At 44.4% G+C, this 14,941-nt stretch overlaps 6 protein-coding genes across 6 annotated transcripts; 3 read left to right on the forward strand and 3 right to left on the reverse strand.

Annotated features, from left to right (window-relative positions):
- Nucleotides 1-104: 104 nt before the first annotated feature.
- VTP01DRAFT_8053 (uncharacterized protein) lies at nucleotides 105-2,823 on the reverse strand (the record flags this gene model as incomplete). Its single annotated transcript, XM_069387133.1, has 5 exons — nucleotides 105-752; nucleotides 824-2,046; nucleotides 2,118-2,546; nucleotides 2,610-2,685; nucleotides 2,761-2,823. The coding sequence occupies 5 exons, from the start codon at nucleotides 2,821-2,823 to the stop codon at nucleotides 105-107; spliced, it is 2,439 nt and encodes an 812-aa protein (XP_069242518.1).
- A 1,314-nt stretch (nucleotides 2,824-4,137) lies between these two features.
- On the forward strand, nucleotides 4,138-7,765 carry VTP01DRAFT_8054 (uncharacterized protein; the record flags this gene model as incomplete). Its single annotated transcript, XM_069387134.1, has 18 exons — nucleotides 4,138-4,155; nucleotides 4,230-4,276; nucleotides 4,344-4,486; nucleotides 4,540-4,656; nucleotides 4,719-4,752; nucleotides 4,817-4,840; nucleotides 4,896-5,000; nucleotides 5,060-5,118; nucleotides 5,173-5,412; nucleotides 5,477-5,628; nucleotides 5,684-5,845; nucleotides 5,906-6,239; nucleotides 6,307-6,383; nucleotides 6,456-6,665; nucleotides 6,720-6,809; nucleotides 6,868-6,924; nucleotides 6,983-7,045; nucleotides 7,115-7,765. 18 exons carry the CDS (start codon nucleotides 4,138-4,140, stop codon nucleotides 7,763-7,765), a joined length of 2,583 nt encoding a protein of 860 aa, XP_069242519.1.
- A 138-nt stretch (nucleotides 7,766-7,903) lies between these two features.
- VTP01DRAFT_8055 (uncharacterized protein) lies at nucleotides 7,904-9,046 on the forward strand (the record flags this gene model as incomplete). Its single annotated transcript, XM_069387135.1, has 1 exon — nucleotides 7,904-9,046. One exon carries the CDS (start codon nucleotides 7,904-7,906, stop codon nucleotides 9,044-9,046), a length of 1,143 nt encoding a protein of 380 aa, XP_069242520.1.
- A 1,048-nt stretch (nucleotides 9,047-10,094) lies between these two features.
- On the forward strand, nucleotides 10,095-11,373 carry VTP01DRAFT_8056 (uncharacterized protein; the record flags this gene model as incomplete). Its single annotated transcript, XM_069387136.1, has 3 exons — nucleotides 10,095-10,307; nucleotides 10,383-10,543; nucleotides 10,605-11,373. 3 exons carry the CDS (start codon nucleotides 10,095-10,097, stop codon nucleotides 11,371-11,373), a joined length of 1,143 nt encoding a protein of 380 aa, XP_069242521.1.
- A 1,902-nt stretch (nucleotides 11,374-13,275) lies between these two features.
- Nucleotides 13,276-13,665, reverse strand: VTP01DRAFT_8057 (uncharacterized protein; the record flags this gene model as incomplete). Its single annotated transcript, XM_069387137.1, has 3 exons — nucleotides 13,276-13,408; nucleotides 13,468-13,568; nucleotides 13,639-13,665. The coding sequence occupies 3 exons, from the start codon at nucleotides 13,663-13,665 to the stop codon at nucleotides 13,276-13,278; spliced, it is 261 nt and encodes an 86-aa protein (XP_069242522.1).
- Nucleotides 13,666-13,780: 115 nt separating this feature from the next.
- On the reverse strand, nucleotides 13,781-14,766 carry VTP01DRAFT_8058 (uncharacterized protein; the record flags this gene model as incomplete). The annotated part of the gene is made up of 7 exons (XM_069387138.1): nucleotides 13,781-13,813; nucleotides 13,874-14,019; nucleotides 14,091-14,135; nucleotides 14,188-14,293; nucleotides 14,378-14,410; nucleotides 14,466-14,656; nucleotides 14,706-14,766. The coding sequence occupies 7 exons, from the start codon at nucleotides 14,764-14,766 to the stop codon at nucleotides 13,781-13,783; spliced, it is 615 nt and encodes a 204-aa protein (XP_069242523.1).
- Nucleotides 14,767-14,941: the final 175 nt, after the last annotated feature.

Genomic DNA, 14,941 nt, shown 5'->3' on the forward strand with positions numbered 1-14,941 from the left:
AAAAGAGATGTATGTGCTGTGCGCGGGTTATGTACAAGGAGAATATTCCAATAACATGAGCAAGTCAGAAAGGAGACAGAAAGTAGGGGCAAAGAGAATACAGGTTAGACAATATGATGTTCGTGTTTGTACAGGGATGGGTGCGGTTCAAGAGGATGTGGAGGAGACATTAACTCCTCTGGGCTGCTAGAGTACTGTGACATGGACGATTGCCGCCAAAAGATCTCTTTGCGAAAGATGGTTGTCAGGTTATTGGCTTGCTTTCGTCCGACGTTCAGATCTTCAAAAGAGAAGTGTCTCGACAAACGTTGTCTTTTCTTATCAACGATTGGTTTGCTGACAGTAGAGCTGTGCTGGTCGCAGTGGTCGATACTTTTTCTGCCAAAGAACCAGAAACCGCCGCTGTTGCTCTTACCACGCTCTATGCCATTCCTATCGTCCAAAGCTAACTCCAGATCACTGCTGCTGGTGTTGCTGCTGTGATTATCCTCCAGGCTAGTCGGTCGAGTACTAACGCCAGCTACGCTGCTGCTGTAACCACTAGCGACGGACATGCTACCCGATCTGCTCCAAGGAATATTCAAGTGCTCCGGGGAGCCGGTAACACCGGATGGTGATGGTGGAAGCACCAGCACGGTGTTGCTTGGCGGTGCTGATGTTTCGATAGCAGAGCAACTTCTCGCTGTCTTGGGAGGTTCACGGATTAGACTCAACTCGTCCACTGTCTTTTCTCCAACCCAGGTTCGTGTCAACTAATATCGGATAATCCTGCATTATTTTCCGGGTACAAAATATCTCTGGAATGCATCGCTAAGATTATTACCAGATACTGAGTAGCAAGGCACTGCTGCATTTCCACACTGGACTCCTCTTCATTCTTCACGCCATTGCTGCTGCCGCCACCGATTAGCGTAAGTTTACGCTGCTGCTTGCTGCTCTTTAACACATCTTTCAAGCACATCGGTGCCAGTGCCGATGAATACGGTGGATGCTTTTGGAAGCTAGAGAACGTGTCTAGTAGCTCAGTGATACGTGCATCGCTCGCTGCAGCGGTAGTCTTGGGCAACGCCGCAAGATACGTCATATCGTGAAGGAAGACACCAAGAAACGGAATGATAGGTTCGCGAAAAGTTGTATTCTGATCAAAGCCTGCTTTGACGATGGTATCAATCCTTTCACGGTATCTTTCATAGTTGGACTCTTCCGACATGAGTTGCATCAAAGCCTCCAGACGATGCATACTCTTTTTGGGAACGAAAGCCCAGGATCGCTTCAGCCTTTGGATGGGCGGCGTCCCAAGTGCCGATATGATTGCCTTCAAGGTCTGAAAATTTTTGAGGTCATGGCACCAACTAGCAACCTTGACCCAGTAGTGTATATGCTGAGCTCTTCCAGAGGCTTCTTGCTGTAGAATAATCGAATGCTCTATTGTTCTCGTCAAGTAGTTGAAAAAATCCGTAGACGCAACGATAGCTGGATGAGGTGATTTTGGCGAATGCAACAGGAGAGTTTTTGGCTGGATGTTCCGAAAGATAGCCGAGTCGATTAACGTTAGTTGATAGGCCACCAGTGCCGAGCTGAATTGAAGAATGCTCGGTATAGTTGTCGCCGACATGTGAATACTGCGCACCTTGTTAAGTGACGCTTTCACCTCTGCAACGCTGAGCGATCGATGTTCCAGACTGTCGAGTTTCTGCTGCAGGCATTTGTAAATAATGAACAATGGTGGTTGTGGGATGGAAGGGACATTCTCGGTTGTTGCGGTTCCGGGTGTCAAAGCATCCAAAGTAAACGTATGCGCCTTGGTCACGCATGTCGGATCAACTGCTCCGGTGGCCATGAGTATCAAACCATCTTGTTCGTTTCCCTGACTCACGCCACTGTTGCCGACAATTGCCTGCTTTCCTTCTATGGGTAACGTCAGCAAAGCCTTCTTTACTGCTTGAAGTGGATTCACGACGGTTAATTGGGACGAGACAGTGGATATTGTCGATACAGAAGCTTGTCGTTGCATAGAAGGTCGAGATTTACATTCATCCCTTTTTTCTGTATCCACAACCATGCATTAGTGAGTTTTTTTTATTTTTTTTTCCTTACGTGCATTAGGCAAAGCATACCATCGTTGTCGAAATCAAGAATGTCTTCATCTTCATCCTCAAACACTGTGACATCGTCGTCTGAACTATCAAACAATCGATTCTTGAAAGGTAACAAGGGCGATACGACAGGCTTGATACTCTTCCATACAGTATTATCATTTGGTACTGGTGTCACACTGTTGATTGGCGACGGCGCACGCTGCACAGTGGGATGTCGTGCAGGTAACGGCGGTGCAGGGGAATTCTGATTCAGTTGCTCCTTTACTTTGTTGCTGCTACTGCTTTTACTGCTGCTTATTGACAATGGTTTGACAGGCACAGGCGGCGGTGGGTTTTTTGGTCGCTTTTTTGCTCTTGTAGCGGATTGAAGGGTGATTTCTTGAGCGTTTTGCAGGCATGATTTAGCGACAGCGAATACGTCGCTGTAGTTGTTTATTGCGATGATATCTTTATAAAATGTGAATAAATGAGCACCAATATCTGGGATGCAAAAGGTCGTGCCTGCTTTACATTGATCGACAAATTCGACTTGCTGAAGTTCGTGCACCGCGACGTCCAGCGCCTTCAAGTACAACTGATAGGAAGTCTATCAGAAAATTCCAAATAAGAAACTCGAACATAAGTTTCCAACAGTTCAGAGTATGCATGCCCTGTCTGTTACCTTTAGGTTGCCGTTGCCGAAGCATTCGGCGGCCTGGTATATGAGGTTCTGAATGCTGTCCATTGGAGCATGTCAAGCCAATCCGGGGATCGCAAGTTTTTCTTTTACTTTGCCGCGCTCTTCTGGCTGCAAAGTGTTAAATATTAGGAAAAGGGAAAAGGTACCGGTTTATGCAAAAGTTCAAAAAGAACAGAAAGAAGCGTCAGCAGTTGGAAATGAAACAGTGTAAATAAGGGGCATTTTGCTCATCCAAGTTCTGCGTGTTTGTATGATGCGTGTGCGCCCGCCCTGTTTTTCACAGCTCGGATACCTTCCTATTCGATATCCCGTACCATTTTTTTACTTGTTTCCTTCTTTTTCTCTCTCCTAACCGCGTGCTCTCGTCCGCCGGCACCGAGCAATATGTGTAACTAGCATGTGTTTTCAACAAAGGAAACACGTCCCTTCTTTGCCTTTTCCTAAGAGGGTTATGTGCTCCTTTGATTTAGCTGTATAATATACAATGCCTCAGGTCGTGATACCTGAAATAAGGGTCTTCTCAACGCACCCCACGATGGTTGCACAGTCATTTGTACTAAACAGACTAAAGTGCCCTGATTGATCAAAGTACGATGATCAACAGGTCTCCACCTAATTAAATACACGGGCAATCACCAAACTTGATACCCCTCTCCTGCACATATCAATAAGGGAATTCCGGAATATTTATGCAACCTCGATAATAAATCTTGGAGCTTTGCTGGGTCTAGGATCTTCGGATAGAAAGAATGCGAATAAAAGCCTATGAAATCATGATATCTCTATTGTTTTCCAGCCCTCAATCATTACTGCCATGTAAATATAAATTTATTGCAAATCCCTATCCAAAATAAGCAAGATAGCCATAAAAAATCCATCCAAGCTAAAAATATCGCAATACGTGCATAGTAGGATGGAGCATTTCTTTGAAGACGGAAGTGTTCCATAGATTCGAGAGAAACACAACTGTAGTCTATCCTCTTCCTCGCCGTAAACCGAGACTTGTACGTCGATGTAAACAGGCGATATGCAAACAATGATCAAAATATAGGCTCTCGTACTTACGCAACGCTTTGTCATCTGGTTCATCTCTTTGACTGCATATCAACCGCCGATCATCTGAGGGACCAGCGAGGCAGATCGTATCAGCTGCCTGTTTGATACTTTCCAATCTCAATACTGTCTGCATGACGCACTGACAAGATCACAGCCCAGAACCTGCAAGAGCATGCAAACATATGCCGTGACCATCTACGCCTTAAAATGCCCCAATGCCCACGAGGACAGGGATCAAACTGTTAGAGACCGTCAACAGAATGCATGAAGCATTTGTTAAAGGAGATTGTAATATCGCGAATAATGCAAACTATTTACGAGGTAAGTTTAATACAGTATTCGAGCCGATCACGGTTGCGTGCTCGCTCTGAGCAAAGATGAAGGGCATTGTGTAGAATTATGCATTGCGTGCAACTAAGCGCAAATCAAATATTTATGCCGCGTATGCCTTTTTCTTCTCTTTAAGTGACTGAAAGCATACCTAAAGATCTCAAGACACGCCCGCGTAGATTCACCATGTTGATTCAACCATTCAATGTCATTGCATGGCTGTGTTCTGGAGATGCCACTATACCGTACAGGGCACCTACCCTTAAACTTAACGAGCACGACTCTGTGCCTTCCATATCGATCGATTACGACGGAGCAGATGGTATAACTGCAAATATAACGGAAAATGAGTCCAAAAGCCCATGCAGCTGTTAGAAAAACGCAATGATGCAAAGGCCTTCTATCCTTGCACCAAAGTCGTGTCGGATACCGAAGACGGTATAGCATTGTGCTCGCCCGAGATAAACAGACATGTGGAGCTCGCTTTACAAGGTGTGCATCTGTGTTTTCGCCATCATTTACAAAAATCGCTAAGATATTTCCTATTCAAATAGGGCACAATACTGCTATTATCTTGCTGGATGTTGGGTAGTACAATATTGTTACGACGCTAAACTTGCTTTGTAGCTGACGTTCCAGCTATCTGTTTTAGAGGAGTCAATGCAGACGATGCTAGGTTAACCATTCGAAACTCCATCCAAAGTGACGAACTCTGACATAAGAAAATTAAGGGAAAAAATTGTGTACCAAACTGTCACGCAACTTAATTTGGAATTGGACAAAGCAAATACGCAGCGTAGGAGGGAAAATCTTCATAATATCCAACTCGATTACGTGTAAGTGCTCTAACTCCCATTCTATTGTTTTCATTTGAATCTTAATCAATATTCAAAAGTCATTTTGGTATCGTTGATAATTGCTGCTATGACCTGAAAAGTGGAGAAAGAATAGACAGTAAGGTCAATTGATCAAACGCACTGTAACTCAAAATTGACAGACTGTTTCTAGATAACAAAATATTGAATAACGGGCTGGAAAAAATGATGAAAAGGATGAATCAGAAAGATTCGCTCTGGAGCAAAATCAAAAAGACGTCTACAGACAGGCCCTCTGTCCTCTGTGTGCGATTGGTAGATCCATCGAAACTGCTGGGCAGGTTATTTGTGGTTGATATGCGCCAACCAAACTTTAAAAGAGATGTGGGTATAAAGCCATCAAATTCTTTGTATTACTCGTTTGCAAGGCTTCGTAAGTCTTTGATCGAACTGCATACGTAAAATAACTATCCTAAAGCTTTGTCTTCCTTCCATAGGAGAATTATTTCGATCGTTCTCAAAGGATAACAAATCTATTGTGACAGAGCACAAGATTAACCCATCGGATATAAGCTCTTGCGTCTTATGCAAACTTATTGGACCCTTTCTCTGCGGATTAGGGTCTGCAAGCATATTCATGCATTTCAATGTACATACGACTAACTTGTATAAGCAAGCAGAATTTTACTGATCGATTCTCTTAGATCACCCTAGACTATGACGTCGATGACACTATAGAAGCTTTACAGTTTATGTCAGAATTGTCAAGCATGGGATGTATTTCTATCCCGAATGAACCCGATATCCGTGTCAGGTACTTCAAGTGGCGGCTTGCAAATGTACAGAAAGAACTGGATACAAAGGAGGTATGTTGCTTTCCTAAAACGTAATTGCAATGCGGCGCATGATACAGTCTTTTATCACAGAAGGACATAACTACAAGATATCAAGCGCAACTTAAAGCTTGTCAGGACGAACTTCGAAAGAAGTCGCTAGGATTGGAGCAAATCACACGCCGATTGCAGCAGAGCATTGACCAGCAAGAAAAATATCAAAAACAGCTTGAAGAAGCTATCAAGTGCAATGAGGAATCCCTGACCAAGACAGAAACTATTGCTAACGAACACGGAAAAGCCAACCTTCAAAAACAGAAGTTGAACGATAAATTGACTCACGCGAGAGAAATGTACGAAAATGCACGAAAGCAGACAGAAATCCTGTCTCTGAGACACGCGCTGCGGTCCGCAAAAGCAGATCTAGGTAAGCCCCCAAAGTTTCTTATAAGTTGCCTTTGTTTAGATGATTAACGATACTATTTTGCTTTCAGAAGCTGCTAAGTTACGAGCAAGTCTTGCCCATCTGGAGAAGATCGAGTTAGCCAAAAAACTGGATCTTTTGGAACAGGCAATTTTTCAGTTCTCTACTCTGAAATAGAACCCATCTAAATTATACTGGGTTGATGCTTACATCTGTTAGGAGTTTGACGATAGGCGCAAAGAACTGCAAGAGATGAAGAAAACGATAGCAGAAATGGAAATGCACAACGAAGAAAGCGACGAACGAATTATTGCATACAAGACCTTGATACAAAAGTTGAAAACCAAATTTCGCAACGAAGGTGAAAAACAACTGGTAGACTGGAAAGAAAAGGAAATCCAGTACCAAAAGCAAATTCAGATGATGGAGGTATGTGCCTGCTGTTGGAGATTATGTATTATCCTTTGCTGATTCCCTGTACAGAAAGATATGATTGAAGCTACGCAGATTCTGGTGGACGTTGAAGAAGAAAAGCGGATATGGCACCAGGAGAAGGATGAGTTGCTGTCTGTGGTAAAGACATGGAAACTATGCATTACTTTGTTCATCATTTATTTACAGCCAAGTCTAGCTTGCAGATAAAACCGCAGCGTGTACTGAATTGCAGAATGAACTAGAGAGACTGCAAGTACGTCGGTGTTTCTGTGACTTCATAGTATCTGCTCATACTTATGCAAGAACCATAGAATCGAATCCACAGAGCTGATAAGCTGAATCGGAAATGGCAAGAGGACATCCAGGACTACAAGGTATCTGAAGAGAAAACTTATACTTTTCACAATGCCTAAGCAGCATCTGATAAAATTCTATCTAAACAGGAACGTTGGGAGAAAGAGGCAGAATGGAACAAGAAAGAGTGCGCTGCAATCCAAGCGGAACGTCAACGAATGCGGCTTTACGTGGGACATTTGAAGCATCAAGTCTCAAAAGGGCTAAATACGCGTTCTGTTGATGAGCTGCTTTCTGATGCCGATAAGGTTGCACCATCCATTGAGGCAAGCTACATACAGACTGTATCGGTACAAGATACTGCCTCCGTCGCTATATCGCCTTCTGATCTTGTTCGAGCTGGGAAAAACGATATTGAGATGGGTTTAGAGTCTGACGGGTCGCAACCAAATTCTAATCCTGAGATCAAGGAAAATACTCCCAGAGACCAGAAATTTGCAACCATGCAAAGCGCGACATATGCTGCATCTGCAGACACTCGCTATTACCCAGCCGTTGTAAACGAGAACGAAAACAAACAAATCTCAAGGATTGCTCACGGGAACTTTTCAGTTGGCTCCCGTTCTTCGGCGATTTCTGGAGAGCAAGATAAACGTCCGTTTGCTTTAGAGGATACTTTAGAGAATCCCTCTACTCCAAGCACTCCCGTTCGCTCCGCACTGCAAAGTATCCAGGTCAACATGATGCCAAACAAGCGGCGGAGGATCGATGGTGATAGCCGGAAGATAAACAAACAGTGACAAGAGCAAAAAGTACCTGATTTTAAAGGGTTACGTGAGGATAAATAGAAAAGATTGTATCCTGGACCGCTGCTGCCATTTAAATACTGGGCAAAGCAATGATCAGAAAATATTCCAGTTTCCCTGACCGTCATTGCTATGCTTTCAACATTCGCTTTCCCAGAGCCGCCGTTGTCAAAATCATCTAAAAAACGCGGAGCAAAAGAGGAGAGCCGCAGCGTGTCCGATCTGTCCGATATTGTGAAACGGCTTTCTCACCAAGTCGATAGACTGGAAACCTGGTCAGAAAAGGGGCCAACCAAGAAGGAGGCTGGTTTAGACCAAAAAGCGTCACCATTCGCCAACACTGGCAATATCTTGATAGATCCACTTTCGCCCGAAGTGCCCGAAGCTTACGAAGCTCTGCTGCAAGAACTTTCTCGTAACAAACCTACTGATAGATCATGTAATTGCTGTGCAGCGGGGCATTTGAGTAACAGCGCCAGGAGTAGCAGCAAGATTGAAGTTTCTGCCGGCATACCGTGGCTTCCCCCGCCTCCTACACAGTCGACCTGGCACACTGTCGATGATCCATTGAGGAACGCGTATGCTTACTGGTGCACCTTGATGCGCTGTTTGCCGTTGCTGGATACTGCGGCGCAAAGATACATACGCACCATCGGCTTGTATGCTATGCGACAGCTGCTTGAAGCTACACAGCAGCAGCAAGGAGGTGCCGCAAGCAATCGAGCAGATTTTCCACGATTTTCTTCGTCTGCAGCTGCTGTTTCTGGTGGCAACAACACGCATACCACGACACCTTTGCTAAAAAACTCCATGAGTTGTCTCAGCTTCCAGAACCACCATTATAACTTACACCAACACCATCATCATTCTCCTCAGCAACAGCACCAGCACCAGCAGCAACATCAGAGTAGTATCATGGATGACATTATCATTGATCCTAACCGTAGAAAGGCAGATGCCTGGGTGTTACCTTCGCGAACAAGCACAGACCATCAACCATGGTCCCCAACCTTGACCATGCCTCAAAGCAGAACGTTTTCGTCGCCCACGCCTACACCAAGCAGCATCCCTGGTGGCGGTGGCGGTGGCGGTGGTGACATGTCGTCTTCTTCATCCTCGGCCGCCGGACCGCGAGTTTTGTCCGCCACCAAGCTCAAGCAGTGGTTCAAGCGGCATCACAAGATAATGCCAGGCAATATATCGTCGTCAGATGTAACTCGTGGATCATCGCAGCCATTTCTACATTCATCCACTGTCTACAGCCAACCATTCTAACAGCAATAGCCTACATCCATCTGGTTACTCTTCTTATTATTGTCTCTCTACATATATACACTCCAAATTATGATTAAATTCATGCGCAAACTGAATGTACTGGCATCGGAGCTGAATTCTGCACGCACGTATTTTTAGATGTCCCTGAATCTAACTATGTCCTCTTTCACCTTTTGGAGCCTCAGCATGAACAGCGTGTTGGACCTTTACGCAAAGCTTTTTCAGTAATCAGAAATCATTATTTGAGAAGCAGCAATGGGTCAAGCTTAAGAGCAAATTCGACAAACAGTCCAATTTGGCATACCCCCAAAAAGAGCTCAAAGTCTGCTCAGTAAGCATTCAATTCAGTTTCTCTCACCTTATGCATATCAATAAGATAACAACAACTACCATTCCCACGATAAACTGGTTTCATGCAATACCATGATGCTCGTAAACAATGTTAACATCCTTGTTGATCTGATGGATTGGGTGACTCGTCCGTCACGTTGTCAGCATCAGGAACTTTGGCATGTCCAAAGTTCTTGCAACGAACTAGTCAAGCTCTAGTTGTTGTATATAGACATTATCAATTACGTTATATACTCAGCAGCTGTCTGACGTTCAACATGCATTACGCCTTGGAGTCCCACAATGAAAGTATAAGGCTCTTGTTCTTGGATTCTATCTACGCGAAATGCAGTAATGTCCACATACTGTTATTATGCCACCTAGTTGCATCGTCTTATCTCGAAGATAAAAGTATTCACGATAATTAGAATAACAGTCCCGATCACGGCATCAAGCTGGACTATTGCAGCCTTGTTACAATCTGGAAAAAGAAAAAGATGCTTCCATGGAAATACTATTTGTGTAACAGCAATGCAACCGGTTCTCTCGGACTGCTATGTATTCCACTTGACTTGATCCGTTCAAGACTATGGCAAGAAACTGAAAAATACCCCAGTAGTGTAACTAGTCAGCGTGAGAGCCAGGAGAAAATAGATATAAATATAAAGAGTGTGTTAAACCCATCCACTTTTCTCACATACCTATTATCGCTTTCAATATGGCTTCAGCTGCAGAGACATCCGTTTCTCACCATCACAAGTATGTTTTGATTAGCAACGCAGAGTCGTACGTCGGTCACGCGCTTGCGCATCACCTAGTTGAAGAACTGGCAAGACGACGCGGTCAGCTCAAGAAGCACTGGAGGGTTCGTGTTTTGTGCCGCAGCCGCGAGCATATGGGAGACCTTGAACGCATTGGAGCCGACGTTCAGGTAAAGAAAGGAGAGCTACTAGTCCTGAAAGTGGTATTAGCCTATCACTAACTCTTGCGCTACCAATTATAAAAGCAAGTCAACTATGAAAGCCTGGTCATGCTCAAGCAAATGATGGCCAATGTCAAATGTGTGATACTTGTTCCGGACATGTCGGACCATCTCGCTAGGAATGGCAAGAATATCATCGATGCTGCCAGTGAATGCGGTGTCAAGCGTATGCAAATGGCTTCAAGGTGAGACAAAGATGTATACAGATGCAATGCCTAACTAACATTAAAAAAAACTTGTTATCAGCGTTGCATGCGAGTTTGTGCAAGAGCATCAAGGTGTAGTCGGCCAAATTTTATGTCTGGAGCGTCACCTACGTGAAGAATACAGCTATGGCCGCTGGTGTGTTTTCAGAATGTCTTTCCTGCATCAATTCTTTTACTTGTGGAACCGAATGATCGAGCACCGTGGCTGTATTGGAATGCCTATTCCGGAGAACGCAAAGCTCACTTGCATGAGTATCCACGATATGTGCGACGCGATGGCGACCTTGCTTCTCAGTCCAAAGAAGCAGGAAGCAGACGAAGATGACGATGATCAAGGTGAATTTGATATCCCAGAGCAAGCCGTCAAGCGCATCTATCAATTGACAGGTCGCTGTCCTTACACGGGCGAGGATATTGCCAATCGACTCAACGAAGCTGTGGGTGCCGCGCGTGGCGAGATTACCTTCTCTGAGATTTCAGCCAGGGAAATGCGCGAGTATCTTGAAACTACTGCCGGTATCCGCGCTCCTAGCGCCACCAGTTGGCTTGCATCCATTGTGCGCAATCTTACTGGACACGACAGAGAACACGACAGACCTGGTTTCGTACCTGATCCACGTAGGCATTTGAACCCCGTGGCGATCGATATGTTCATGCAGTGCTTTGAAATGGTCAAGGAGCATCGTATGGCCAAAATTACAATGGACTTGCGCGACTTGATCGGCAAAGAACCAATGGACCTTAAGGATTTCTTCTATGAGAACCGCCATGAATTCAGACGTCCTAGTCACCGTGATTCTCCAAAGTAATCGGTAGATCCCATGAGTTTGTCGTTGATTCGCGCTGCGTAACAAATAAAACGCACGGACCTCATATTGTCTCCTGCTGAAAAAGATAAATAGCCATGTACACTCTTTTCAAAAAGTAAAGTCGACCCCATTGAGAAATACATTTCGCGCCGCTGGCATATCAGATGTCGCATCCTCCAGGAGGTCTTAATCGCACAAAGTTTGGCATCTCCAAGAGTACATATATAAAGTATGTAAGCGCTTTTAGCCTCAGCTTTCCTCCTTCCTGTCACACGAGACGTTTGAAAGTTCAGATTGCAAGATGACCATTCAGTTTTTCTATGAAGTTTGGGCATAGTGATGCTCTCGATGCGGTAAGTTCTTGCACGCAGTACTTGCGTATTCTGCCTCGCGAGAGCAGTAGCCATGCAGGCTATAAGATGCGAAAGAAGACATGGAGTTCGCATGGAAGAAGCCTCGACCAAGTGAATGTACACACTCTACACTGACCAGGACAAAGTCAGGTTCTTCAACTGATGTTTGAGAAAGTTCTGAGCGCCTCTCAGCTGCCACAAAGCAGCTGTGTATACACGTTCGCACGGCTCAAAGATGGGCAAATTTAAGCTTGTAGACAAGTGATGGTTAATGGCAGCCGTGGTGCGTTATGAATGAATGGTGAAGCACGGCTGCTAAATTCATTAAGCGTGACTTTAAGGAATTTCTACTAGATAATTTTTCTTAAATTCACTCTCAATTATAGCTATGTTCTCCTACCCGTTTTCTACTATTTATCTCGAAGAAGTACGATTATTTCTGAGTCTTCCATAGCTCATATTGTTAACCAAGTTTTCTATAAAAGACTCCTATATCTAGCAAAGAGAAAGTTGTCACGTAGTTCAATGGATCGATTACGTATTTGACATTTAGTATGGCTCCAAAGTATTGTTGGCAGCTTTTGCTACTTAACGTGATTCTGCCAATGTAATGGACGCTTCTCACTGAACTTCTTCGGAATCATGTTGTAGAAGTTTCCATGTACTTCAGCGAAACCCCAGTGATCGACCTTCAGGACAGGCTGCTTCAACTGCGTCGTCGCTTCTCCTTTTCTTTTACAGATAGGCAATTTCGTGCTCAAGTCCGTGCTTCTTGCTGATGAATATAGATGTTTCGGTCGTGTCATTGGTGCACCCCGCGGCGGTGTATACCATGTTTCTCGTGTCCAGTCCAACAACTCGTTATCCGTCTCATTGCGCGTTCTGCCGAAATGCTTGCCAATGTCGTTCTCTGGTATATCCGGATGGTATCATGTCAGCCAATCGCTCGATCTGCTGCTTCATGGTAAAAAGAGCTTTCACATCATCGATGAATTTCTCAAGATCGGTAAACTTGCTGGGGAAAGAAAGTTTGTGCTGAGGAATGGCGAAGTAAAGTCCGTTGGGTTTAATATGTATCGTTGAAATCTCTCCTTTGCTGCCCGAAAGTTGCACTATGAACGTCAAGAGGTTCTTACGATCGTCAGTCAAATGAAGCTTGACGAGATGATCTAGTGCGTCTTTTCCCTCCCGAAGGAGGACCCGTTTTGGTTAAAATGCACTTTAACCCACCACGGGGCTTGGTAAAGTTCCGTCAACTAAAAATCTTGTGTTACCCCCACGGCACGGGTACCTTTCAAAGCAATCTGAGGCGGAGATGTCTGCTGCCAAATTTGCATAATTTGTCCTGATAGTCTCGACACTATGTAACCTCGACGTTTGTCCTTTTCAACTTCTCCGGTTTGAAGTGGGCATCTTCCTGACCACCCGCATGTTATCCATCATTCCCAGTTTGCCTAGCGCCGCTTGTGTGTTGTGTATCATGCACAGGATGTACGCGCGCGCGACGTAAAGTTACAGGGTGTGGTAGGTTATAGTACACTAGATCCCCTTAAGCTGAATTGGCTGTCCCTGAAGACCAGTCGCAACGTGGGTACCACAAGATGGACTGGTAGTCGTGCTCTGTCAAATTCTTAGAGCTCTCTGCATCCATATATTTTCGATCGTATTTCAAAAGGTCGAGTCTAATTAAAACAACAATTAATGAGCTTGAAAGTGTAATATACGCATTGAATATCATTACATAAAGTCAAAAATCTTGAAAGTTGATTTTTCTTCATTTGACAAGGCAGGATTGTCCGATGCTCTTGAAATATACGTTAGACCGGGGTCTGAACTAGCCGCCTCAATGCAGACCGGGAGTTGGGTATTTGTAACTTAGTTACTATGCATTTGATCACAGATACGTACTTACAATGGCAACAATTATCCAAGTGTCCATAACAGCTTCTGAGAGTTTAATCAATGGCAACTTGCGTTTTTGCACCGAGTTCTCCGTCAACAGTTCCCAGGAAGTAGCGGATGGGACCAAGGACCGTTGCCTTTCGGGAGATTGATCAATAAAGTCTACGATGGAACTGAATCCAGAGCTAGGAACATGCTTAGTTTTGAATTCGCACTGACGGTCCAGGCACGTTTTATCTCATTACCTTTCGCTCGCTCTTCATAATGGCTTCTTTCTGAAGTTTCGCAAACACCTTGCTTGCCCCTCTTTTGATCACCGTGCCGACCGACAGCTGCAGGTTTTCAACGAAGAGATCATCAATTTCGACACCGTTGTCTTCCTGTGCTCCGTCTTCATTTGCATATAAGCGATACAAGGCCAAAAAATCGAACCATAAGAAACTTTCTGGTCACATTGCTTACCTTCAAACTTTTCTGTAGTCTTGACATTCCGCCTTTTCGACGAGCCTACACATTGCGTTTAGAAACAGGCGTATAGAACTATCCAATCTTAACTGACCTTCCATTGCATATTCGGAGTACTCGTCAGTCGAGCTTTCAAACGAGCTTGCTGTCTTGAGTCGCCGTTTCAAGTTCGTACGATATTTCGTGCTCTTGATGCTTTGCTGATAATCCGCATGAGTTTTAAGACTATTAAATTTTCACGCAGCATAATGAGGACTATCTTGAGAACGCCCTCCAAAATTGACTGAATGAGCTTGTTTGTGACGCTGTAATCCCGGCTAGAAAAACCAACTTGATATAACATAAATCGCTTCCATGTCTCTTATAAATTACCATGATTCCATCGTCCTTGATAGTCGTCTTGCAGAGTGACCCGAACCGACCTTTCCAAAGTTCTTTAATTCTACTGGGCTCGGAGGTATCGGTTGCATCAATGACAACATTTTTGTGCAATGTTAACGCCTCATTCAAAGTTGCTCTGACACCGCGGCTAATGCAGCAGCCGTTGATGTAAGCAGTGAACACTAGTTGAAAAAGTAAGAAAAAGTTATCAGCTATGTACACTTTACTAACGTGGTCTGTAATCCGAGGTTTGATCGCCAAAGTCCAGTTCGTCGCTCGACTGACAGCGCATGTTATCTTGCGTCTCTCAAGAGCATACTGCTCTTCGTCTACGTTGTAGTTTCATGGGCTCAGGTCTGCCGTACTCACCGACAGCATTATCATGCCCAATCTTCATAGAAAACTAGATGCTCATCTTGCAATCTGAACTTTCAAACGTCCCCTGTGATAGGAAGGAGGACGGCTGA

The sequence above is a fragment of the Rhizomucor pusillus genome (genome assembly GCF_041956525.1).
Source record: "Rhizomucor pusillus strain CBS 183.67 unplaced genomic scaffold VTP01scaffold_4, whole genome shotgun sequence".
NCBI classification, from domain to species: domain Eukaryota; kingdom Fungi; phylum Mucoromycota; class Mucoromycetes; order Mucorales; family Lichtheimiaceae; genus Rhizomucor; species Rhizomucor pusillus.